Here is a 26,206-nt window from a genome sequence, read left to right as displayed (position 1 = left end):
TTTACAAATCAATTTTTCAAGCTGAAGAATCCCAGCCTTCACTGATTACAGCAATTAAAAATATAATTAAAAAGTTACAGTCAATCCTTCTAAAAATAAACAAAAAGAAACTAGAACATACACAGAAAAAGAATGAATGTGGCATCAAATGTGCCTAGGGCTACAAATTTGCTACCTTAGTTTGAGTTTGAATTGTAACAAGTTTCCAGGCCACAGAGTGAACACAAGATGTATTATCCTTCTCCCCAGTAATTGATGATGGATGCTTTTTTTCCACAGGACTGTTAAGGAACCTCCTTTCCATCAGCATTTACAGCCATATTTGAAATTTTGTTATATCACCAGGGAAAAATAAAATGATACAGAGAAGTGTCTTTCGGTTTTTGTGTTCAGCTGTATCAGCTAACCAGGTAACTGTGCATCTCTCTGGAGTTGATGCTCAAAACCACGCCTGAGTGACTGCCTATGAAAATATAAAAACAAAAGGCTGATATTAGTATAATGTCGGTGCTTCACAATAAATTCCTCTTTTAGTTCAGGGACAAGTCAATCACATAAAGAGAGTGTTTTTATCAAAGAACAGAACAGGTGAAGGTTGGTGCAACAGCTCCGTGTACCTACAGCATACTTTTGCTTAAAGCTTTTGCTCATGATGGTGAACTTGTGGTGAAGTCCTAGGGTTTCTATCCCTGTGACAGCGTAAGTTGGTTCTCTTTGTGGCTTAAAAAGGTGTAGTTGTCTTGAGGGGTGCAGGTAAGGGAGGAGAATGGAACCTGAGGCTTCCATTCAACATGCCACTGACCTGGGACTGGACACTGACCGGCATCAGCAATAGGGGAACTCTGTAGCTGTTCAAGTTGCCACTTCTCCCAGAAGGAGTCACTGCAAGGTAATGGTGTTGAGGAGTCCCAACGTGGGGGTTGCGATAAAGTAGGCAACATAAAATATATAGAAAACAAAAAAAGTGGATGGGTGAGTCTGGAAATACTGTACTGTGGAAATTCAAAAGTTATGAGAAGAGAGAGAACAAACAGAAACCTAGGCCTGTAAAAGCGTGCTGTTACAGCAAAGTGGAGGCTGTTACAGTGATCTCCCTAACAGGGAGGGAAAGAATTCATCAGAATTAGCAGGAATCTCCATAGCATAAGAACCTCTGTAAATAATGTCATAATACAGAATTTAATATAAAGCAGGGATTATAATACGTTTCAAACACTAGCCAGATAAAATAGAAGAGTATCATAAACAAGAATATTTTCTTGGCAGTATTGAGTGATACCGGAGCTAGTGAAAAGTATTGTAACAAAACAGTGCAGAGAGCAGAAGTTTAGTTTTATGTCTTAAATAAAGTCTTCTGTCTAAAAGCTATACAGTAGTTGATGAATATAGATGATTATGACCCACAGAAATGAACTCTTCATGCTCCACTGGGAATGCTGCTGTTGTTGACAACTTGGCAGAAGCACAGATCACCTTGAGATCTGCATTTGCTAACTGTCTAAAGTTTCAAATCAAAACATCATGATCTTGCATTCTTTAACCCTAACAATGCTCTATCCAGAGGCAAGATAAGTTTTCTCTCAGCAAGGAGTGCAGGATCAGGCCCATGAAGCCAACAGTAAGGAAGTAAGGAGATTATTTTTCAATGTGTTACAAATCAAGGTGGCATTTCTTCATTCCATAATCCCAAACTGCTTCATATAAATAGGCCAGGAGGACTTTCTACCTGTGAAAGAAGCTAGGCTTCTGTGCATTATTAGAGGTTTCTGAATGCTCCACTTCAATAGGCATGTCTGCATTCAGTATTCTGCTCTAAAGACCCTGGAGGTGAGTTAATCAAACAATTTCAACTCAGGCTTTGTTATTCCAGAGTTGTCTTTGGAATTAATTCCAGTAGAATTAGGAGTACAATCAAGGTACTTCTTGCAGAATCTGAATGAAAACTCTGAATGAAAACAGAAATACTTGTATACAAAGTTTGTCAAAGAAAATATGGCAATACACAAAGCTTGAAGTAAAGTTAAAGGCTGGATTTTTCACTTTTACTGAAAGCTASTATCTCCAAGAACTCAGAAAGAACACATGATCCAGCAAATGAAAATGAGGACATCTACAATAAAAGACAGTTAAAGGAGAAACACAAGATAGAGAAATTTATTTTGTGACAGGTTTCTGTACTACCTCTGTCTATCCCTGCTACAGCTAAAACAGAGCTTCTTCTGGGAGTTCATGAAGACATTATAGTTGCCACCATGGCAGCTACTGTCACAAATCCCAAAGACTTTGGGTTATCTGTTTCATTTTCACAAAATTTGTAGAAATGGAACTGGAGAGCTTTCTGCATTGTGCTACACTTCTCAGACTGTGACCTGAATGCAATCTGAACAAAATGGTAAACTTTAGAGGAAATGAACTGTATAGATCAGCACTCTAATGCTGTTGAAGATAGCATTAGAGTGACATGATACACACTTCTATCCAACACAAACATCATTTGCACTAAGAAAGAGTCACAGAAAGTTTCCCTCGTGAGTTGCTTATGACCACCCATGAATACAGGTAAACTACCAGTTAAAATAGGAGAGGTCCATTATATTTTGTACCTAGGCAGATATTTAATGTTTCTAATTATGTAAACTTTACATTCTGCTGGGATAGTATGGAAAGAAAACAATGGATCTAGCTACAATTCATCTGAAATTATGGTAACATCAACTCTACAAACCACTCCTCCTCACCTAAACTCCATTTTCCACAATTTGGGGATATTCTTGAGGTAATCTAAACCTTAGCAATTATACTCTGTTCTATACCAAATGTAATCTCATTCTTAAATTGCCTAAGTTTCCCAACATTAAACCTATCTTCTATACTGTCTGGTCTGTATGGCATGTCACCAATATATTAGGCTGAATTACAAGMAAAAAGAAGAAAATTGAGATAATCCTCTGTTAGTGGTACTTCTTTCTTCTTGAATCTGAGTAGAAAATGAAAAATGCTAGAATGAAAATTAACAGCATTTAAAAATCAATCACTAACAAAAATTTATAAACTAAAATTGAAGTTACCTCTTGCGTTACCTAGTGTTTGAGAATCCAGATCATCATCAATAAACTCCTCACCCTGGATGATGTTCTGGGTGTCCTCACTGTGATTAACAGGGCTTGTCATCTCCTGCTCCTTTTCATTGTGCATCTGGGCATAGACATTTCTGCCTGGCAGTTTCCTAAATTGGACAGGGAAGAAAGTCTGTGATGGAATTCCATCTCGTCACACATATATTGGAATCAGAGGAGAGCTCCAGTGGAATGAAGTAAAACCAGAATCACAGAACAGTACCAGTTACACCCTCCCTTAACTTTGTATTCACAACTAAAAGTTATCAACTCCTTATTTTGTCGCAATTGTATGTAAATGCCTTATAATAGTGGAGCTACTAACTTAATAATTAAGCATCAATTTCCTGACTAAGATTGCCAGACAATGAATAATACTAGAACATTACTAAAAACATAGCAAAGTTATTTTTAAGATAGTAAAACAATAAAAAGGCCCACAGGCATGCCTGATTCCAAGTGTGTTAGCAAACACTATGCTGAGTCACAGCCCAGTAAGTGCATCTCCCTGGTGAGCTGGACTAACACTGAGGGTGATCAGTAGCACAGAATGGTACTCATTCTCTCCTTCAGGAGGAAGAAGTAAGAGAAATCCAGGATACAGGGAATGGAAAGGGACCACAGAGTGAAGAACCCGGAGCCCAGAAACAAGAGCTAAAGAATGGGATGGTGAACAGGCATTGATAAGTTATTGTTGAACCTCAGGAGGTTCCTCTCCACCCAGCTCTCCAGCCTGTCCAGGTCTCTCTCAATGGCAGCACAGCCCTCAGGTGTGTCAGCCACTCCTCCCACCTTGGTATCACCAGCAAACATGCTGAGGAGGCACTCTGTCCCCTCATCCAGGTCATTGATGAAGAAGTTGAACAGGATGGGACCCACGACTGAGCCCTGGGGGACGCCACTAGCCACAGGCCTCCAACTAGACTCCACGCCACTGATGACGACCCTCTGAGCTCTRCCTTTCAGCCAGTTCTCAATCCACCTCACTGTCCACTCAGCTAACCCACACTTCCTGAGCTTCTCTGGGAGGATGTTCTGGGAGACAGTGTCAAAAGCCTTGCTGAAGTCAGGGTACACAACGTCCACTGCTCTCCCTTCATCTACCCAGCCAGTCATTCCATCAGAGAAGGCTATCAAATTGGTTAAGCAGGATTTCCCCTTGGTGAATCCACTCTGGCTACTCCTGATCACCTTCTTTTCCTCCATCTGTCTGGAGATGACATCCAGAATGAGCTGTTCCATCACCTTTCCAGGGATGGAGGTGAGGCTGAGCAGCCTATAGTTGCCTGGGTCCTCCTTCTTGCCCTTCTTGAAGACTGGAGTGACAYTGGCTTTCTTCCAGTCCTCAGGATGAGGACTTGATCCACCCTAAACAAGGGCTACCAGTGTCAAAAGCCCTAACTCCCTCTATTCAGGAGCAAGGGAGACTGCTTGTTAGCAGTAGCTACACCCAGCTACAGTGGGTGATAAATGCTGGGGCTTCTTCCAGGAGAGCTTAAGGCTCCCTGTTGTTGCCCTTGCCCAGCTCCCCTTACCTGTTAGCAGAGTCACTCTCTAGTCCCCTCGTTCCACAAGAGTCAGCAGACCATAATGGCCAACATGGGCCCCAGAAATTCAAGACAGAGCTGAGACAATGCTACGCAAACTGCTGCGTCTGTTCACTGCCTCTGTTTGCTGCGCTCAAGAAGGCATATATTATAGGCATTTGACCTTCTATACATCAGAGATCTCTCTGTTTCATACTGATTTAGTTTTACAAGGAAAAAATTCAACTAGACTCAAAAAAACAAGAGTCCAAGTCTTTTCAAGAGGCATTTTTAACGTGTGCCAGATGTTCTATTTATGAGGAACAACCACACTATGGGATGAAACAGGATGTGGATATTGGAGCTTTGCTAAAGATGGGCCTGATTCTGGCAATTTTCCAGTTGTTCCACACTGCTCTAACATGTAGGAAGGAAGCTGTTACCCCTAATTATACTGGAAAAAATTTTGCATACCCTGATGTCCTTTCCTCTTCTTAAGGAAGYAATTTATGTGGAGGACAACGTAACTCTTTGAAGTAGGAAGAGCTGAGATGCTTGGGTCTACATAAAAGACTACTGTGCAAACATGACAAGACATGAAATTTGATCCAGGAGCTTTATATCAGCAATATGCAAATTGAAAGCATATTTATAAGAACAGAGAAAAAAATTACATAAATACACTTTCTTTTAAGGTTTACTCTTGAGTTGCAAAATGCATGTACTTTGCATCCACCACTCCAKACAATTACCTCTGTTGAGCACTCCATAGTTTACATTTTTAGTTCCTTTTGTTTTCTCTGTAACATTTTATTTCAATCAGGAGGAAAAAAAAATAGTCATTCCTGCTTTAAGTACCATAAGAATATGAACAGGAGACTTCGCACAGAACTACTAATGAATGTCACAGCACATGCCACCCTAATTGAGCTCTCCAGGTCCTGCACCTTTACAGATGCTCCAGCAAGCAATTTTTTTTCCCTCATATTTATAAACTCTAATCAGTTCACACCAGAGACTGTTTGCACTTAAACAGCAGGAGACGGGCGATATATTCATTCCTACTCATTTAAACTCTCATTTATTTGCCTTTCCATTCCAGCCTTGTGCAGCCAATATTCATTGGCCTTTATTCACTGGCTTCGTTCATTTTCCAGAGGCTTGATTAAGGTTCTGTTTAGTATAAAAAGTAGGAACACTTTCACATGGAAAAGGATATGGAATAACGTAGCATAGTGTTGGAACTTAAATAAAACCAACAACAATAATAATCCATTAAATAGAGTATTTTATTGTGGTGTTTGGATTAATGTTCAGATGAATGACTTTGTGCTTTAAGGCACTCATGATTTTCTTGCCTCTTTCATTTTAGAAATTTTTTCTACCTGCTATTACTTTGATTTGAGAGGAAGTTTTTATGAAATATTATGGATCATTAAATTAGTGCCTGTTTTTTTATAACTAAATGGCATGGATTGGGACTAAACTTGCTCTCATGGAACATAAAAGTAGTATAAAGCAAGGTGGGGAAAAAAGATAGGTTTTCTTCAGAGACTGAAAATGAGATGGTAAGTCAATGAGGCAGAAAGATAACACAGTCCTGCTCCAGATTGTGGAAATTACCCAGGAGGGGGCTCATTTCCAGAAGTGGCACTTGATAGTACCAGGGAAAAAAAAAGAAGTATATAAAAAATAATATGAATTTGGTTGAAATAGATCCACAGAGATTTCTGAAAACAATGTATACAACTTTAAGGACATGGGCAGTAGTCTGCATGCAAATTAAAATATGAAGATTTTTGTACATTGCTAGGTATAAAAACCTAAGCAGAGAAAACCCATCTGCTCTGGTTTGGCAAATCTTAAAATCCTGAGGTTGTATAGAAGAAAAAGAATAAGAAAAGGATGATTTCCTCTCTTCTGATAGTAACATAATGAATATATAGCAGCTTTGATGTGGCTAATATATAATTCTCTTTTCCTCCACTTTGCTTAGAGGAGACAGTGCTACTTGTCTGTATGATTGCCCAGGACCTCACATTGTGAAGGCTTGCTCTGAATGGAGGAAGAAATCTTTTCTGGATGGTTATTTTAAATCCACAACAAAAACAAATATTGTTTCAAAGGGAAATGAATAAGTGTTCTTTTATTGAACCAAATTTAGTTAAGACGGTATGATCTAGAAAAATATATGCAGATCCCAGATCTGTGTTAAAAAATGGGACAGATATTTCAAAAATATTTTCCAGCTGGTTTATATTGTTCTAGTCAAAGGAAGCAGCTGTAGTCCATTTTACCTGGATGGTGAAACAACTGAACCATACTATTGTTAGCATGATGCATGAGACTTGATTTCTTTACTCAGAAAGTAAGAGCAAAGAAAAGGAAAATTATTCTTGGCATGCCCGATATCCGTGTTTGTTATCTGCACAACCTCTTGCTTCACAGCCACAGTGACATTTGGCAACTGGGAGATTACCTCTCTCTTACTACTGCCATACACCACTACTTAAAAAAAAAAAAAAAAAAAAAAAGACTAAAATCATCTTTCTTCACTAGTAGACTGGTATAGGAAGGACTAAAATCGATCTTTAAAAACTATAAACATTTATCATTTAAAATTTATTTTTTGTTTACGGTACAAAAATAGCTCTTATCTGAATTGTTTACTTACTCAGACTACAGAGGATCAAAACCTTGCACTTCTCAGACTCTTTGCGCTTTGGCCTTTTTGCCTAAAGCAACTAACTGTAAGCCTTGGGATGCTTACAAGTCCCAGGCTCCATGGGTTCTAATATCACAGTTTTTAAAGCACATATTCAGAACGTATGCACAAATAGACCATTAGATAAAGTGTGTGTATGTGTGGAGCATGGGGAAGTGAGGGATAGAAAAATGGATAAATGCTTACAATTTTGCTGTAGATAACAACAGAAGGCAACAGTCTTCCTACTCATTGTTTAAGTATTTTGGATTATGGTTTATCTGAAACAATGTAACAATGTTCACAATAATCTAATCACTAACTAGACAGTCACGACAGCTCTGATTATGCAACCTGACCATACAATTTTAGTTTTAATTAGAACCATAGTAAATTATATATTTTAATCTTTTAATTTTAATATGCATTCCTTCTGCAGCAAGGAGGCAATATAATTTTTTAATCATATAACTAATCAGCCCAAATCCCATACCCTCTAAATGTTTCTGTCTCTACATCTTGCCCCCACCCTGCTCTCTGATTAGGTAGTTCTCCAGTTTTTGTATATAAGGCATCTGCCTGTATAAAAGGCATCTTGTGCAGGTCTGTTCTTTTTAGATTCTGTCCCTCCCTCAAACTAATTTCATGAGATTTACTTCTTGTGAAGGACACCAGTTTTAAGCTCTATGTATTGAAGTTTTTTTTTAAAAAAATAGATCAAACAGCCAGTTTCATCACTGCTCTCCTGACTGCCCCAAAAGATTTGCAGAAAAGGTGATAGAGGAGTCCCTGATTTCTTATCAATGCCATCTTCTATCTTGCAATTTTGACTGACAAAAACTAGTGTAAATTAGCTTATGACATGAACAAATCTCACTTTCAGACATAAGCTGGGCAGGGAGTGCAGTGAGTATATGTATATACTTACATACTCAAACACACTCACTTRTATGCAGTACTTGAGCAAAAGGAGCCAATCAGACAGTTTGGGCCAGATTTTTCCATTTTCTGTGGAGGCTGTGCTATGGTCTACACTGAAATTCACAATTAGGAAATGAGACTTTGCACTATTTCTTTATGCATTTCATCCTAAACCCTGAATAATTCCTCTGTTCTTGGAAAAATGTATGAAATGTTCACATGTATGAAGATCTAACCACCTAGTCAATCCAATCCTCATTTTTAAGCCTTATCTGCAGGCCAGTATTTTTGTCTTTCTCATCTTTGCAGATATAAAACCTAACATAAGGAACTGTCTTTGGGCTGGCAAAGTGAATGAGAGAGAGAATAATTCAAGGCATGTTCACACAGTCTTTTGCAGACAACCTATCTTGCCCCAGTGCCAACAGGTAGTCTTGTAGACCCAGTCAGTGTAGTGATTAAACCAAGATCCATAAACCTTTCTCTGACTCAGGGAAGAAAAGAATCTTAAATCTTAACTGAATGGAGTATCTGACTATCAACTCACATAAGTGAAAAATGAAAGCATAATCAAGTGTCATCTGTCTTCTCCTTAATTTTGTGAATGGTACATAAAAATTATGGACAGTATTAAAGCTTCAATACCTTATACACTTCTCTAATTTCTATATGAAAATAATTCACTCTTACATTTGCCTGTGGTGTCTGAATTAACATATGGTTATTACGTTGAAATTATCTCCTAAAATTTTTATTGCATATTGCACACTTTCAACAAATTAATTATTAATATACAAGCACATAATATTGCCGAGCCTTCTCTGGGCATTACAGATTGCTTTGTATCTAATAAAGGACTCTTCAATTTCATAGCCTCAGTCTCTAGGAGCCAGTTTGTAAACTTAAATACATTCACTGTACTGACTTTAAAGGGACTATACTTCTAAGTAAGTACTCCAGGAGAATTCAGCAATTTATTATCAGTCCTTACAAACACAGAAAAGACTTTTTTTTTTTAATGTGATTAGTGATTTGGGTGGGAGAAGAGTTCACAGTGAGCACTTGGGCAAAACTGATTTTTCAAAGAACTGATTAGTGCTCAGTATTTTTTGAAAATCGTATTGCATAAAAAGGATGCAACTGAAAAAACCTGTCATCTCAGAAAATCTTAATACTAATATTTAAAAATAATTCTGTCACATATCTCAAAAACAGACATGATATAGACTAAAATCGAATACAACTGTAGGGTCATTCATCAATGCAAGTGATTTTCATGAATTATACACAGCAGCATGTGAGGCATTAAGGCTCACAATTTGCAAAGGACACTATAATTTTATCCTTAATAAATGCTATATTTATAAAAAATGGTTCACCGGGTGTTTTAGAAAGGACTCAAAAATATTTTTTCTTCCTTTCTTAAATATTTTATACTTCTTCTGCCATGCAGTAATTGCATCTGTTATTTAATTGCTCTCATTTAAGAGCCAGTAAAAAGGCATAAATCATACAGCCTTCAAAAGATATCACAAGTAATTTTTATGATCCAACACTACAAACAGCAAATCCTCCATGTATTGCTACTGAAATAATAAAATTACATCACATCATCAACCATTTTTATGGTTCTTTTTTTGCTGCAGGCACCCATAATAGCAAGCTGGATTTTTATTCAGTTGTAGAGAGAGTCTGATACAGAATTCTGTGCTTTGTCCTTGACAGTAATCAGTCAGTACAAGCTCTGAGACTTAGATCCTACAGTGAGAAAATGAAGAGATTCTTAGCAGAGAGAGGTTTTCTCTGCTGCCTAAAACTCTTAGCTAAACAATCACCCACTTAAAAGCTATCTACTCTTGCAACTCAGTGCTATAACCATTTCTGTAAACTTACATTTATTTTGAAGAAAAATCAATCTTGAAATAATGAAACAAATCAATAGGAGTGTTCACTGAGTGAGGGCATCAGGATTTGATGGTAACACAGGTTTTTGCCAGTTTGATCAAACTCAAAGCTTCCAAATGCCCAAGACAAAAATATCAGGAGCACAGCCAATGATAAAACAAACACATGAACAGAAACAAAGTTCCTCAAGTTACACATCATACTAGTAGTAATGACTACTATCAGTTGCAGACTAAAGATCTAGAAGAACTGTTAAAGGCTGATGTGGTACCTATGGTCARTTTTGAGGATATATTGTACGTACAGGCCATTTCCAGAATTATTTCTTCCCCTTACACACTCTCCTGTCAAATTAAAACTGATCTATTTCCATCACTTGTGAGTTATCTTATTTGAAGTGGCTCTGTCCCAGCAATCAGAACCCCATGTGCACAAAGAGAAACTCACACAATTACATATTTTGATAAAACTACTTTTTAAACAAATCAGCATTGCAGATCTACTCATTGTCCTGCTGGCTCTAGTTCATTCAAAACTGCTAAGACAAACAGCACAAGAACTAATCAGTAATAATATTTTAGTTCAGCTCTCTTTTTTGATGATATTATTTAGTCAAGCTGAACAAACTTGCCATAGTTCCCATATTGCTGCTATTTATCTTGGAGCATAGCAAAGGAAAGTAAGCATCAGGAAAGTACCTGAGAAGTTTGAAAAATACAGCTTTCAAAGTGGTGGTCTTTTTGTAGTCCCTCAAGAAAATCTCCTTTACAAATAGCAAACTGCATTTTACTGATGTGTGGATAAATCCAATTCTTAAAAATACACGCACTGCTGATTAAGGTTTACTTGCCTTTTAAACTTGTAGAGGATGAAAGCCGCAACTATGACTAGACAGATGACGAAGAGAACCACAATAGCCCAGTATCCGCTGCCTCCTCCAATCCTTTCAGAGTCTGAAATAAGAAAGAAATAAAAAGCAGCTTAGCACATCCTCTTGCAGACCAGACATATTCTTGGGCTTTCTTTTGAATTGCTACGTAAAAAACATTTGTTGCTATTTGTGTAATCTCTTCTCTGTACTCCATCTGTAGCCTCTTAAAATAGCCTCCTCTTACTGAAGGAAAGAGAACCAATTTCAAAAAGAATTCCCAAAGATTTAATTATTTGCACACACACTGCTGTTTTTTCTAGGAATCTCAAGTTATCATAAGAAATGATATTCAAGTTATCCTAGGAAATGATATGATATACATTGTTCTGGGCTCCCCAGTACCAGAGAGACATGGAGCTACTGGAGAGAGTCCAGCATAGGGCTACAAAGATGATCAGAGGGCTGGAGCACCTGCCCTATGAGGAACGGCTGCGAGAGCTGGGCCTCTTCAGCCTGGGGAAAAGAAGACTGGGGGGGATCTTATCAAGTACCTGAAGGGAGGGTGTCAAGGGGACAGGGCCAAACTCTTTTCAGTTGTCCCATGTGACAGGACAAGAGGCAGAAATTGAAGCACAGGAAGTTCCGCCTGACCATGAGGGGGAATTTCTTCCCTGTGAGAGTAACGGAGCACTGGAGCAGGTTGCCCAGAGAGGTGGTGGAGTCTCCTTCTCTGGAGATATTCAAAACCTGGATGCAACCCTGTCCAACATGCTCTAGGTGACCCTACTTGAGCAGGGAGGTTGTCCTTCCAACATTATCGATTCTGTGATTCTGTGAAATGATCACATACTCTAACTATACATGATGCAAAAACAGGGCTGTACTAATTTCACAGGTGGAGAAAACTACGGCTCTCAAAATGAAAGGGAAAGGCTGGAAGGAACATGGGATTCTTTTAATTCTAGCTTTTTGTGCTGGCTAATGAATGTTTTCTCTTTAAGTGAGTGATTTCTACAGTGACCAGACTAGATGCTGTAGCAGAACTGTAGTACGATACTACATTAAAGAGACGAGATAAAAACTTATCTTTGTCTTTTACAGGGAACTGACAAATAAAATGTCACTTAGTATTTACATAAATTGATTGTGATCAGCTAAGGTGTTCTGCCACAACACATCTGAGTAACAGACAAGAACATGTTAGGGGAGATGATACACAAAGATTACAGGACATTCTCACAGAAGGTTCTAGTTAAAGCTGAACTTTCTGGTTAAAGCATCACTTCAACATATCTGTTCAAAATACACACACATGCATGAACTCTCTTCCATCAGTTTCTAAATACAGAGTGAATCCAGAGGTGCAGAAAATACATGCTGGCAAACCCTGTTTCCAGTCATTTTAAACAGGAGAAGGTAGCTCATATATCTCAGGACAGGATTGGCAATGTAGTGCAGTGCAGTGTGGACATCTTACAGCAAGTTTCAGATCAGTTGATCTGTGTGTGGGACATAGCTTGGTATCATGCAGAGATACAAGGCTCTGTTCCAGATTCATGGAGTTTTATTAGCAGAGTTATTGACAGTTGATGTAAGGAAGCTCTGCTTTCTTGGCAGCTAATGCAGCCAAAGTGCCTTTAAATTCGCCAAGTGGCTCTTTTTGAAGCCAGGTTGGCTCTTCCTTCATGGTAGTGCTTTGTTCAGTGTAATCATTTACTTAATGCCATGGTTATAGAGAAAAGAGAAAGAGTGAAATAGGGGGAGAAGTTTCTGATACAAACCATAAGGTATGATGAAATGAAAATATGTAAGAAAGATTTATTTGATGGTGATTGTTAACAAATACCAAGTGTGCGTATATGCATGTATGTATGTGTATGAGTGTATATATATACACATATATATCTGTATGTAGGAAGTTCTGCCTGACCGTGAGGGGGAATTTCTTCCCTGTGAGAGTGACAGAGCACTGGACCAGGTTGCCCAGAGASGYTGHRGARTCTCCTTCTCTGGAGATVTTBAAGGCCTGCCTGGATGCAACCCTGTCTACCATGCTCTAGGTGACCCTGCTGAGCAGGGAGGTTGGACTAGATGATCTCCGGAGGTCCCTTCCAACCTTACCGATTCTATGATTCTATGTTTCTATAGACACGCACATACACATACATATATAAATATAGATGTAGATATAGATATGGAGATTTTCTCCTTAACTTATCAGAACTCTAACAGACATTCACAGGTTAGTTTGTTGGGAGCTTTGTTTACATATTTACCTGAATCAGAGGCAGCTAAAGTCACTAAGACCCAGTATCCTCCCCTCAGAAAGAAACTGATGTTGTGTGCATTCAAGGCCTGCTTTATAGCTGCTATCCTCTGAAAATATAAGAGAGAACGTCAGACGTCTTCCATTTGGTTCTACTTTGAGAAACTCAGTGTTCTGAAAAGGAAAATCTCTGGTTCATTATACGGTGAGAAACTCAGAAAACATTTAACAATGAATTGAAATTAAAAAAAAATCTGTAATTAAAAATCATGCAAAACATGGCAAACTGTAAATGTTGAAAATGTCAAATCTTTATAGTCCAATCTTTCTTTCTGCTTACCAAACCATTTGCATTTACCCAATATGTGACAGACAGTATCTCATTTACATGCACTGTTGGGTTTACCTCAATCATAACTCACACAATGCATAATCCATACTAAAAACTCTATCTACTTCTCTAATCATATCAGCAGACAAGTTGCAATATCATTTTAGATTTATAGCTATGAAAAGTAACTATTTGATAGTGAACTGTAAGTCATATTTTAATTCACTTCCTTAGCTATAATGGGATGGATTTCATTTATATCCAATTTCTGACAATACTCTGTACAAAGACATACTTTTATACATGTGGAAAAAATTAGGATTCCTCTTATTTTTCTCCAGCAGACGGAGCATACTAAAATACAGGCTCTCACATTTTTACGGGACAGAATCATTAAATATACCATCACATCCTAAGGCCAGATGACAAATCATCTGAATTTTCCCTTTCACTTGCTTGCATCTTCAACATGGGTAATTTTCTAAAAGATCAAAGCCAGTTTTATAGTCCGTGCCTTATAATTCAGGATATGACTTCCCACAGGATRCCAAATTAGAAATATACTTTATATCCATGAAACCTTCAAGAGCAACCTCTTTTATGATATTATCAATTATGGTACTCATTTCTGACAAGCCTTTGCAGTATAATAGATAGAAATCCCCACATTCTCCCTCACATTATGGACAGTGACTTCACAAAAGTTCAAATTCGAATATCCTCACTCATATTGAGGAATATCTAACTTCTGAACTGWCTTTATTACATTTTTTGTGGGGTAATTATTCAACATAATGGTGATACAAGCATAGCCTCATTTATTTTACAAGAAATTTACTCCAGACAGTTCTTAAGTATTTATCTTTTTGTCCAAAGTCTGAAAAGAGAATACCTATCACAACTACATTGATTAGCAGACTTTAAAGCGATGCTGACACTGCTGAAATAGAGTTACTCAGTCTCTGTCCATGTTCGTTCACTCATTTGTAGGATGCAATGCAAAAGGGACCACTACTTTAGGCTAATCTAACTTTCAGGCACTAAATGCAATTACTGAGCCCTGTAACTTATCTTTGGATAGATCATATTTCCCTGGCAGGTATTTGAGGAATCCCTGTATTTGCTTTGGCTTTTTTTTAAGGAAAAATTGTTCACTATTTCTCTCTTACCCCTGTGTTCTCACCCAGACCTGTTTGAATTACACTTCCAGAGGTCAAAGATTTGAATCTAATTTCTCATTTTTAACTGTGAATCCAGTCAAAGATTTTGGCTTGTGTATTTTACTCTAAGACTGATGAATGTTTCAGTATTCTTTGGGATTTTTATGCCATGAGGTATTCATTGAACATAGCAATGCCACCTCTCCAACTTTTTTAAAAACAAACCCAGTGTTCTGAGTTCTCTAGAGTCTCTAAGTTAAGGTACTTACACTGGCATTTTATTTTTCTATCTTTTTTTGTGTATGCTTTCCAATGATAAAATTTGAGAATGTAACCACAACAGCTCCTGTACTGTGGTATCAGAATGAAGAAAAAAAACCCAAACTAAACAAACAAACAAAAAACTCCCTTCACTATTCAAACTCTTACCCACCTGCTTATGCATCCAAGAATCTTACTTGCTCATTCTGCCAAAGTAACTCGTTGGAATTTTCATTTAGTAGCTTGTCTAGATAGATCCCTAAATCTTCTTCAGAGCCATTGCTTTCCTACAGTTTTAATGCACTTTAATTTACTCTTTCAAATGGATTCATTCCACTTGATATTAGACATGTAATGAAAGTGTTTAAATTAAGAGACCAATCTTCCTCTGTAGTCAATGATATGAAGAAAATAATCCTGAAATTGCTATGTTGTTAAAATCAGGTAAGAACATTCTCAGCCTTTATTTCTACATGCATAAACTTACGTTTGAAAGAAAGTGGGCTTTTGTCTAAATAAAAAAATATTACAGAATTATGCAAAGGGCTCCTCTTTACTACTATACTTTCAGCTTATTAACAGTCTTTGTAATGCTGGCAATTTTTATCAGTACTGACTTTTATACACTTTTATATAGTCACAACAGATTCTGATACAACATATATTTTATTGAAACTTCTGCCATTCAATTATAAATCTACAAATTTATATGCACATGTCAACAATTAAAGCAGTGTCCCTTAGCAATAATAGAAAAATAGAAATTTAGGCAGCTTGCTCAGAAGTCTGGCTCCACAGTCCGCACTCTTTAAAAAAATCGAAGTGTTGGGACTTCGACTAGCACAACTGACTTTTTCATTACACAGCGTACACTGCTATACTTGCTTCCTTTGTTCCTTCATTTGCTTCTACTTTCTGTACGTGTAATCTCCAATTACCACTGGTGTGACCTGGTCCAGCTTAACAGTGTCAGAAATGTACAGCTGTTCTCCAGATTACAATTACTCTCACCTCTCAGTGCTTCTATAGTTCCAGAAACCCTGGGTAAGGTCAGGTCTTAAGAGAGGACAGAAATTGCGCCCTGCTAAAGTACTCTTCCTCACAGCCCCACTGAACAGAAGTTCTCCCAAACCATTTGCAACATGTGACGGTTCTTCTTTACTCTTTAAAATAACTAATAGGATATGTTCTATATAAAAATGAAAAAAAAAATAGAATATAATTGAATATAATTGATGATATACTTCAAGCTGCCTTGAAGCACAGTACTAATAACAGTTGAGATATAAAGGGAACTAATACGCATAATATTCTGCACTAAAAGAAAAAGTGAGCAGAACCCAAGGGTCTATCATCATCTGTTCTTTTTTAAATTATTAAAGGCATCCATTCCATATACACTTGGAATAAAGGCAAACAATTTCCTTTTAAAGCTGCACCTTGCTTCTCAAGTGGAAAGACTCAAAGAATTTTCAAGTTGTAATATACACACAGTTCATGATGGGCTTACTACCAAAGTGGTTACCTAAAATCAACCATTTCTACAATATAATTATTATTCCAGACTCCCAGAAATTCTGACTATGATTGCACAGGGAATGCAAGGTTTTGGAGTTGCACTGCAGGGGAAAATTCTGTGCATTCACAYCATTCTCTGCATATTTTGCAATAAAACACCTGTTTATTTACTTGAACAAGAACAAAATACCCCTTTGGACCTTCTCAAGTGTACCACATCAATTCCACAAACAATCTACAAATATGATGGTAATCTGAAAAGCTTTGTCTTACCTTATTTCCCAGCTCTTTGGATACTGTGATCTGATTTCAAAAAGTGGTAAAATGTCCTTTAAAATTAATGATATCTTACACTGTTATTCTCTGTAACTTGCAAGATTTGAATTGCAAGATACAAGTACAGAGTTGGAATCTGCTCCTTCTCTATCACAGCACAAGGACAAGTATCATAAATTAAAAAAATCAGAGTCACCTGATTTTCTACTGGCCTATAGTCTTTTATTACAGAGGAGATATGGTTGGGAACACAGAGGGAGAATCTTGTGCCTGATTTTCACTCCTGTGTTCACTGCATTGGTTTCTTGGTAATTGAAAAGGATATTTGCTCATAAAGGCAGCAACTACCTGCTTGATGCCTTGTACAAAATAGGCCAACTATTAAAGTTCTATTTCAATTGTATTTGAAATCTAATTTTCTTTAAGACAGTGAGAAGATGATTCTTCCCTCTTTAGAAACACCAATATTCAAAATACACTTTTTGCTCACAGACTGGCAAGCCATCACTGTTTTTTCTGTTTAAAAAAAACATATCTGTATTAATTATTTTTGAGAAACACACTGTTAACAGTAAGCACTAGTTTATGCTGGGGAGAAGAACATGTACTGTTGCAAAAGTACTGCACGTCTGCAAAGGCATCAAGAGTGACTGATGCTCAATCTATTATAGGCTGGCACTGAGTGAGATGATGGATAATTGCTTCATCTCCCTCTTCTCATGGGGTAGGATTTACCCCTGAGTACAGAAGGTGCACCATACACTGTCAAACACAAGTGTCTTAAGTGTTCCTAGCATTTATGTGTTTCTTCAGATGGGAGTGAGATCTTCATGTGGTTAGGAAGCACCTCTTAATTCCAGTAAAACAATTACAGTACAGCCACTGATTTCAAAGTAGGATGAAGATTGTCCTAACTAGACATGCATTTCTCCAATTACCTTGTCACTAGTTACACTCCTCTTCCTCTTTGGATGGTTTGCTGGTAGTAGCACATGCAAGTCAGCAGTTGTGGGCAGACCAGGTTTCACAACTGTCACAAGTGTTTCTTCAGGTATATTAGTTTCCTGTGCAGACAAACGTATGTGGTAAATTACAAGACGCTGTGCTTTAATTTTTCACTTCTAATATTACATAAAATATGTTAGTAATTTCACATAGGTCTCTAAGTCTCTGGTGTTCATATCCTTGATTTTTAGAGTGGATTATATATGAAGCTAGATTATGAATGAAGCCCAATACTAACTAACTAAAATGTGAGTAGCTCTTCGCGGATTTGAATTGCTACACATTGTTAACCCATCAGAGAGTTTTAGTGGCATCATGAACAAAGGCAAAACAAAGCGGTATTAGTAAAACTCTAATAGTTGAATATTTTTAGGGTAACTTTAAAAAAAATTCTAAGTGAGTCAGGATACTTTATGGGCCATTGAGATGCTTAGTAGACTTGAAATATTCATTATACCTAACTTTAGCTTAGGGAGGCTACTTTTCCATGTGTGTTTAATTGGTAGAGAGAAGTCTTCTACAGAGCGATTTAAAGTACCTCAGTTCACTTCCTGAAACTGTTCTTTATGAAAACCTGCACCCCACCTACCCTCACTGAAAGTCAAATGCATCCCTTTCCAAATAAACTTCTGCAAATTTTATTTTTAGTCCCATATTCCTCCCTGTATTATATAAGACAGTGTCAAAACTGCTGTCAAAATGACAACACCCTTGGCATTTCTCAGAAATTCTATTAAATTGTTCATACTCTTTTGCAGATGATTTAATGGTTATTCAAATGCACAGGCATTTCTATAATGGAGCTAATTATTTGTTTGACTGACCCTGGTTATGCAATGGGTTTAAGCTGATAGAGGTGGGAATTTATTTTGATTTGACATTTAGTATATGAACCTAAAAAAGCAGGAAATGGTATGAAGTCAAAATTCCAGATCCTGAATTCCCACATGCACTACTACAGACCCAGAAAAAGTCAAATGACTTCACCACCAAAACCTGCATAGTAAGGCTGAATCTTTCTTCGCATGAAAACCATTTAAAAAACATTGTCAACCCACAATTCAGTGATATTCCCCTCAAGAGAAGTCAGTATGTGCATACTGCATGGTTGGCAGTGTACGTATCTGAAGAATACAGTTCTAGAGCTCTGTTTTCATGGAGTGCTCTTTACTTATGCCACAGAACCACTGCATGACTTTGTACTTATATTTTACCTACAGGATTCAACTGTTCGCAATCCATATTTCATTTGCAAACATGATCTAAAAGCACAGCTGTGGCAAACGCGCTCATGCATTTTATGCATTTTTCAAAGTTACACATATGACATTTTATGTTCCTTTTGTTTTATTCTGCTTTTTACAATGAGATAAAGTCTTTCATATTACACAGTACCTTTTATTTAGCCCCTAGGTATATCACATTTAAGCTACACTTCCTGTTTTGGAGTCAGCACTATTTGCCAATACAGCTATCCCAAATCCTAGAGACCAATATTTAGTATTAATTGCCAATTAGGCTGTGTTAGAATTAAGTTTTCTGTACTACAGTATCATCATCCACAGACTGCATGTAAAAGTGACACTGGGTTCAAACTTGTTTGAAATGTGGCTCATGGGGTTCATTTTATTGTTTTGCACTGACTACATTTTTCTAAATGAGAAGGTACTAACTTAACCTTCGAGCTTTATGACTGGAGAGGGAACATTTTATGAGCAATTTTAGAGTGCACCTTTGCAAGAAGTCGTGTTACTACTCGCCCGATATCTTCCCTCCATTCTGGTATGTTGGGGTTGTACATGTCCAGGTGCTTCGTAAACTTCAGAGAAAGAACATGAAAATGATCTGGAATGGCAAAAGAAACATTTTTGAGGAATTAACAAACAGGATTGCAAAAACAGTTTTGTAGAAATAAAAGCTGAAAATATATTTTCAGTATTATTTTATGTGCAGTGTTGTAGTACCTAGGAAACCTATTGTTATGTGTTGTTCAAAAAGAAAGAAAAAAAAAAAGACAAACCCTTCCCCCAGGAGCCTACAGTCTAAACAGCATGAAGCAAGATTACACTCCTGTCAGTCAGTCAATTTCTTTCTGTATTTTTCTCAACATCAAATTTGTGCCTGAAGATAAAAAGTAAGAAAAAAAAATTACGTTCATGCTTCCCAATAATTTTTCCTTAAGAAAATACACCACACAAACATGGTTGGTTTCTTTTATTTTTAATGGGAATGTGCCAACAGATTCTATTCTCTCTGAATCATAAACATCTGGTTTTTGCTCATTTCATGTTCCTGCTTTTCATGCAATATGAATACTTTATATATTCCATAAGCTAGCTATGAAAATAAGAACAGAAATGATAAGGCAAAGGCTAACTACTGCCCTCTTTGAAAGAATAAAAATAAGATACACTCACAACATTTTTGTTGATTTTGTCCAAAATATCTGAAATGCTAGAAATGGGCTATTCCTCAGTAAACAGGCCTCTAAAAATCTTCAATTTCTCCTTATAAGCTCATTGGAAGAACACCTGAAGAACTTAATGCAAAGCAGATAAAAGCGATCCTTTGGAAAATATGAATGATTTAAACCTGACTTCCTGAGCAGTTTAGACAGATTCGTATTTTAATGGGCTTTTTTTTTGAAGGATTCTTTTTTATTTCTCTCATGACCAGTACTTCCCTGCTCTTGGTATATGGATTTGCCAATGCTAACAGTAGAAGCAGCGTTGGAAAGCCAAAGTCATGCAACTAGTCACACTAATAAAGTTGTATATTTAAAGTTTTCTRAAAAATGGATGCACTTACAAGTGATAGCATAAATATTAAATCCATTTATCCTAGAAAAGGAGAGGGTTCTTAAAAGCTCTGTTTAGTATGAGTGTAGCTTTACGATTATTTTACGTTTATATTACTAAAAGCAAAAAATAACAGAATCTTCTTTCACTGTTCAGACAACAGAGATGTTTCACTTTGTGTATCTCTAGGATATAGGAAGGCTTTTAGCTCTGCATAAAAAGAAACTTCTTTAGATATCACAATTGCTATATGTTACTGCACAAATACAAATACAAATAATTCCTCAGCACTACATTTTTCATGGTATGTCGTGCCTTGTCACCCCATTATATGACACAGCAAAACAGACCACAGCGTAACACAAAACAAGAGCTGAAGGGTTACATAATATTTACAGGAGAGCTATATTTGATCCAGATTCTCAGATAAACATTCAAAGAGCAGGTTCCCTCATTGTGATAAAAGGCAACTACTTTACATTGCTTTTATTGCTGAGAGTATATACAAAACTAAATTTTCTCTTTTCAGAGGTATTAAAACTATTGTATTTAGCGATTCTAACAGATTTTCTAGTCATAAGCCAAAATGCTACTTCAGCGCTATTGTTCCACATAGGGTCTGGGAACTACAGTAACATTTTCCATAAGCAAAGGAAACAAAGGTTTTCACAGGAAACCATTACATACAATCACATTATTCAACTTCCCAAGGTTACCTAAAGAAGAGTACAGTCCTTTAAATTTAAAAATTAAATACAGCATTAGAAATAATTTTACCATAGGTTTCACTTGCTAAGCACTGGTTTAAGAGGTCTACAACGTAAGTATGTGCAACAAACAAAAATACTCATCAAAAACAAAGTGTCTTACCAAAAACGTGGACAACCTTTGAATCCTGAAGCATGGAGTTTCCACAGGAAACTTGCACTGTAACTCTAACTTCACCTGTCTCCGTAAATCTTGCTACCAAAAAACTGTCCAGTGTAAGAAGCGGCTTGAAAAAACAAGAAAAAGTTTAAAGTAGATTTTTAGCAAGAACTATGAGAACAGTGTCTAAAGTGACAGTCATCAAAAATTTTCAACAAAGAAGATTTCACATGAATTATTGTCTAGAACACTACTCAATATTTTACTAAATGGCTCAATTACAGTTTTTGACATAGGAAGTTCCTTTCTCTTAATGGATTCTCTATATATAGAATAGCTGTCAGATTGGACAAATATTTCTTTTAGCATATTCTTTTAGAAATATTCTTTTAGAATAACTGGCAGAACACTAGGCTTTAATTCAAATTCCACTGAAAAAATGGATTTTGAATCAGGCTCACAAAGCTTTACTAGATTGTATTCAATGAGCTATTTGTCTCAAGAAATGTGAGCTGCAGTTAAGATCAAATGGATTACTTCTGGCAACTTACAGTATGACCCATGGAAGTTCATCAGCCTACTGCAACTTCAAGGTGAAGCTGACATACTCTGTTTCCTGACCATATCTGTATTACAAAACCCTCCACAACACTGCATTCACCTGCAGTGYCTGTTCTAACCATGGCCAAGTTAATCATACTGAACAGAGTCAGGCCAGGACTATGGTAGGTAGCACATTTACAAGAAGTTCATTGTGCCTATCTGAAAGTATTCCGTCTCAGACACTGCTCTTACTCTCTCACATGAAGAATATATTTTACTTATCTACTATTTAAAAAATTCTTGAAAAGAATTAGCTCAGCTAGACAAGAAATATTGCCAATAGAAATACTTGTATTGTTTGAGATCGTTTGTATCTAGACTTTCTAACCTCAAATAAATATCATTATCTTGTTTGAATGCTCTTACATTTTTGGTATCTTTTAGACAGATACCTTTTAGACAGGAAATGCCCCGGAAATTTAAATCAATTCTAGAGGGAAATTTCCATTTCCACATAAGTAGCAATTAAGGGAAATGAACAGCCTAAAATACGCAATTAAGAACGGGATTCAGGAATGTTTGTCAGAGGATATAACCAGCTACGTGGAACAAAAGATGGTCTACACGAAGTCATGTAATGTGAGAGTATTTTTGTTACAGTAGAAAGTGTCACTCAATCTTTACTGGAAGGAGGTTGAAAATAATCTTGGTCAAAACCACGCATGTACCTGAAGATTGTTTCCTATCCACCAGTAGAAGACTGTCAAATTAGGGTTCTTGGGCAATACAATGGCTGTCAGATTCACCTCCTGGTTTCTGCCAATGACTGGAACCACTTCCAAATTTAAAGCCTGCAATGGAGCTGGAAAAAGTCCCCAAGATATCATTGAACAAGAATCCCTCAGTTTACCAATGCCTCTTTCAAAAAAAACTTCTCACCTGCATAACGGCCTGCACAAGGACCTCATTAGGTCCTGAGCTTTCCCTTCTCCTTCTATATCTGTGTGGAAAGGTATGTTTGGAAGGACTGCATTTCAATCAAATTTTTTAAAAAATCATAAACAAAATCCTAGAGTAACGTGACAGATGAATGTACTTTTACAACATATTTTTCTGCGTGCAAGTCCAGTTCTAGAGACCAAAATCAAATATACCCCAGTTAAAAAGGGGAAAAGGCAATCTTAGCTTTTTTATTTAATTTATTATTTTTGAAAGATCAAATGAACAGAAATCTAACAAACCTCTCAAACTACCGAGGGAAAAGCTGAAAACTGAAAAAAGTTGCTGGCTGTTCATTTTTATTACAAAATATCAGCTGTTTGGCTCATATCATACATAATCTCTCATTAATGCATCCTTTAAAATAAATATGTATAGTGGGAGCATTTCTTTGCTAATCAAAAGTGATAATCTCTGTACACTAAAATGGGCTTTTAGAATAAACTTATTCCTTTCTGAACTTTTGCCTAKGAAGGCTGAAAACATTATTATAAGTATTTATATAAAACATATAAAAGAAATTCATCACTAAAATGTTTTTGTGTGCTCCTTAATGTTGTATATGTATTTTGCTTCACAGTACAGTGATTTTATTGAAAGAAAACCTCTGTCTCAGAATTCTCTGATTATATCTTTTTCAGAATGGCCAAAAGTAAAAGATTTATAATATTATAAAGTGATAACTAGAATTTCTTAACTTCTTGGGGAAAATTCAGAAACTGTATGAACTCCATTAAATGTTACTCTTCAAAATAAGTTTTCTTTCTGATAATACAGATTAAAGAAGCCTGGAAGGAATGTGAATCAGTGTTTTGATTTTGCAATATATTTACATCTTCTAAGAGGAAATTTCATTTTGAGACACRGTTTTGATCCTGAAGTTCAGTTTATTTTTCAAATTTTTACATGGTCAGATGTTTGGCACTTGAATCATGCCTGATTTTACAGTTTGTCATTTCTATACAGTAAAGATCTAATAATAATTATTGTGAATCCTTCCATTTGTCTGAGTTATACAATTCCAGAACATATTTGAACAGGCTTCTTTGTATAAAAATTATGATAGCACTCTGTAATGTATAATAGGATTTAAATTGACTTATATGATTTCTGTTTAAACAACCCACAATTTCAGTACCTTTTTCAAAACTTCCTGATTCTCCATATCATTTTCTACAACYTCAGCCTTTTACACTCACACACTGCAGGGATCATGGTTTCAATCACACAAGAAAGAAAACGTATGCCTATTCTTCAGTTTTTTTTTATTCTGGGTTATCTACTCACATTTATACTATCAAATCTGCTCTAGTTTCCCTTGTGTTTTTTTATGAAGTTGTAGATTTTATGCTGTAGATTTTGTGCTCTGCATCAGGAAGTGTTATCTGGATCAGATYAAAGTTTATTTAATTGTTCTTCAGTACAGGACATTCCATACCGACAGAACTTGACAGGAGCCGAAACCAATGTCTTCCTCATTTGTCCCTCATGAAATCTACTGGGACTACCCCAGAAGTAAAGAGTGAAAAATTAAGAATTTATTGATAATTCAGTTTTCATGGTATTCCACAATGAAAAACTACCTTGAACCAATGTTTCTCTGGAATGTTGAAATATCAGTTTAATTAGTGATAATTAATGTCCTCACATATTGTAATTTATTTAGGAAATTAAACTGTGTAAATCAGATATCAAACACTTATTTAAGACCCTGGGTATAATCTATCATGATCCTTCTATATCATATGCTATAYCCAAGGGCAAGCTTAAGATGTGCTCAGAAATTAACCAACAAATCTTCTCTTAGTTGTCCGTCCTGCATTTCAACACCAAAGTCCTTTAAGGCAGTGGTCATTTTATCCTTGAAAACTACTCCAGGCTCTGCAATTTGTAAATSCACTGCATAAAGGCCAACTCAGAAGCACATTTTAAAAAGCAATTGTTCAGCTTTCCGTCAGGTCTTGTTACTGCCTGTCATTCTCTGAACAGTAAGAAGAAATTCTCCCTGGAGAATGTTACACAGAGTTTTTGCTGTTCATTGCTTGTACAGATCTATCAGCTACTTCTGTGCTTAATCTCYCCCTCAGCACCTAGAAGTCCCTAAAAAGTAAAAGTAAAGCCTTAAGTAAATTCTCTAACTTTGGAGCTGTAAAATGGCATTGCTAGATTTAAAAAACAAAACACAGCGCAACAAACAATAATGAAACGTATAACACAACCAAAACTCTGGATTCAGGGACACTGAATAGTAAAATACAGAAATATCAGCAGTTACTAGACAGGCTAGCATAAAACACACAGATTTGTGCRCAGCTTTCTATGTGGTTTCAAAGCTTTCTATTGTTTTGAGATTAGTGATACCACTTACAACAGTAGGAAACTGATACCTGGAGAACAAAAGGTGAGTATCTTTTCTTTTGATGTTACTTGTTTCTGAGTTTTTGACAAATCTGAAAAGAGGCAAAGCCATAGCTGTCTTGAATCTTGAAGGAAAATTCAGTTCCAGTTAGGAGTTTCCTTCTTAATTTCAATTATGAGATGACTGAGGTACATTAAGCTTTTAATGGTGCATGATATTCCTGATGCTGTGCAGTTCTTTTCTTTTAAATCTACTTGATGGTTTTTGTTTGAGTCTTAATTAAGAAGGGAGGGGTAGAGTTCTTTGTCAAGTAATACTATCTGCCAACATACAGTTAAATTCAAGTAAAGCATTAAAATTTTGTGAGAATAAAGTTAACCATCTAAATCTAGATTCAAGTACTTCAATAAGTAACCTGAGTTTCAGAAATCTTGAGACTTTGATTCTTCCACCAGTACATACTTCTAGAAAATCATGCACAATCAGATATATATTTTTCAGTCTGTTCACTTCCTTCACACAGTGTATAGCCTGAAGTGTTATATTTTAGCTGCTAAGACTATCCATGGGGCCTTGAGTCAGGACAAGGGTTGACCCTGAGATTTGAACTGAGCCGTGTGTGCTATTTAATGCTGTTCAAAGACTCAAATCTAAAGAAAACTAACTCTGTCCTCCTAATACATTAGGTTGAGAAGCCTCTGCATTAATAACATACAACAATGTTATTAATCTGTACGATATCAYTGAAAAAAAATACATTCTTTTCTAATTGTGACTAGT

At 36.5% G+C, this 26,206-nt stretch overlaps 1 protein-coding gene across 4 annotated transcripts in view; it reads right to left on the bottom strand.

Moving 5' to 3' along the window:
* Positions 1-394: 394 nt before the first annotated feature.
* The window catches only part of SORCS2 (sortilin related VPS10 domain containing receptor 2), a 360,885-nt gene continuing 335,073 nt past the window's right edge, over positions 395-26,206 (bottom strand). The window contains exons 19-27 of one of the 4 annotated variants that reach the window (XM_085309605.1): positions 22,797-22,930; positions 21,529-21,652; positions 19,593-19,705; positions 17,794-17,919; positions 13,320-13,419; positions 11,023-11,125; positions 3,069-3,226; positions 803-882; positions 395-463 (exon numbers count right to left, since the gene is read on the bottom strand). In XM_085309605.1, coding sequence (XP_085165731.1) covers positions 440-463; positions 803-882; positions 3,069-3,226; positions 11,023-11,125; positions 13,320-13,419; positions 17,794-17,919; positions 19,593-19,705; positions 21,529-21,652; positions 22,797-22,930 — 962 coding nt within the window. In that variant the 3' untranslated portion in view covers positions 395-439. The remainder of the gene's footprint in view (positions 464-802; positions 883-3,068; positions 3,227-11,022; positions 11,126-13,319; positions 13,420-17,793; positions 17,920-19,592; positions 19,706-21,528; positions 21,653-22,796; positions 22,931-26,206) is intronic. The other 3 variants (XM_085309606.1, XM_085309607.1, XM_085309608.1) reach the window with 3 other exon arrangements.

This window comes from Rhea americana, unplaced genomic scaffold, assembly GCF_003343005.1.
Source record: "Rhea americana isolate MKP2758 unplaced genomic scaffold, rheAme1 scaffold_30, whole genome shotgun sequence".
In the NCBI taxonomy this organism is placed as follows: Eukaryota; Metazoa; Chordata; class Aves; order Rheiformes; family Rheidae; genus Rhea; species Rhea americana.
This window is presented reverse-complemented; position numbering and strand designations above follow the sequence as displayed.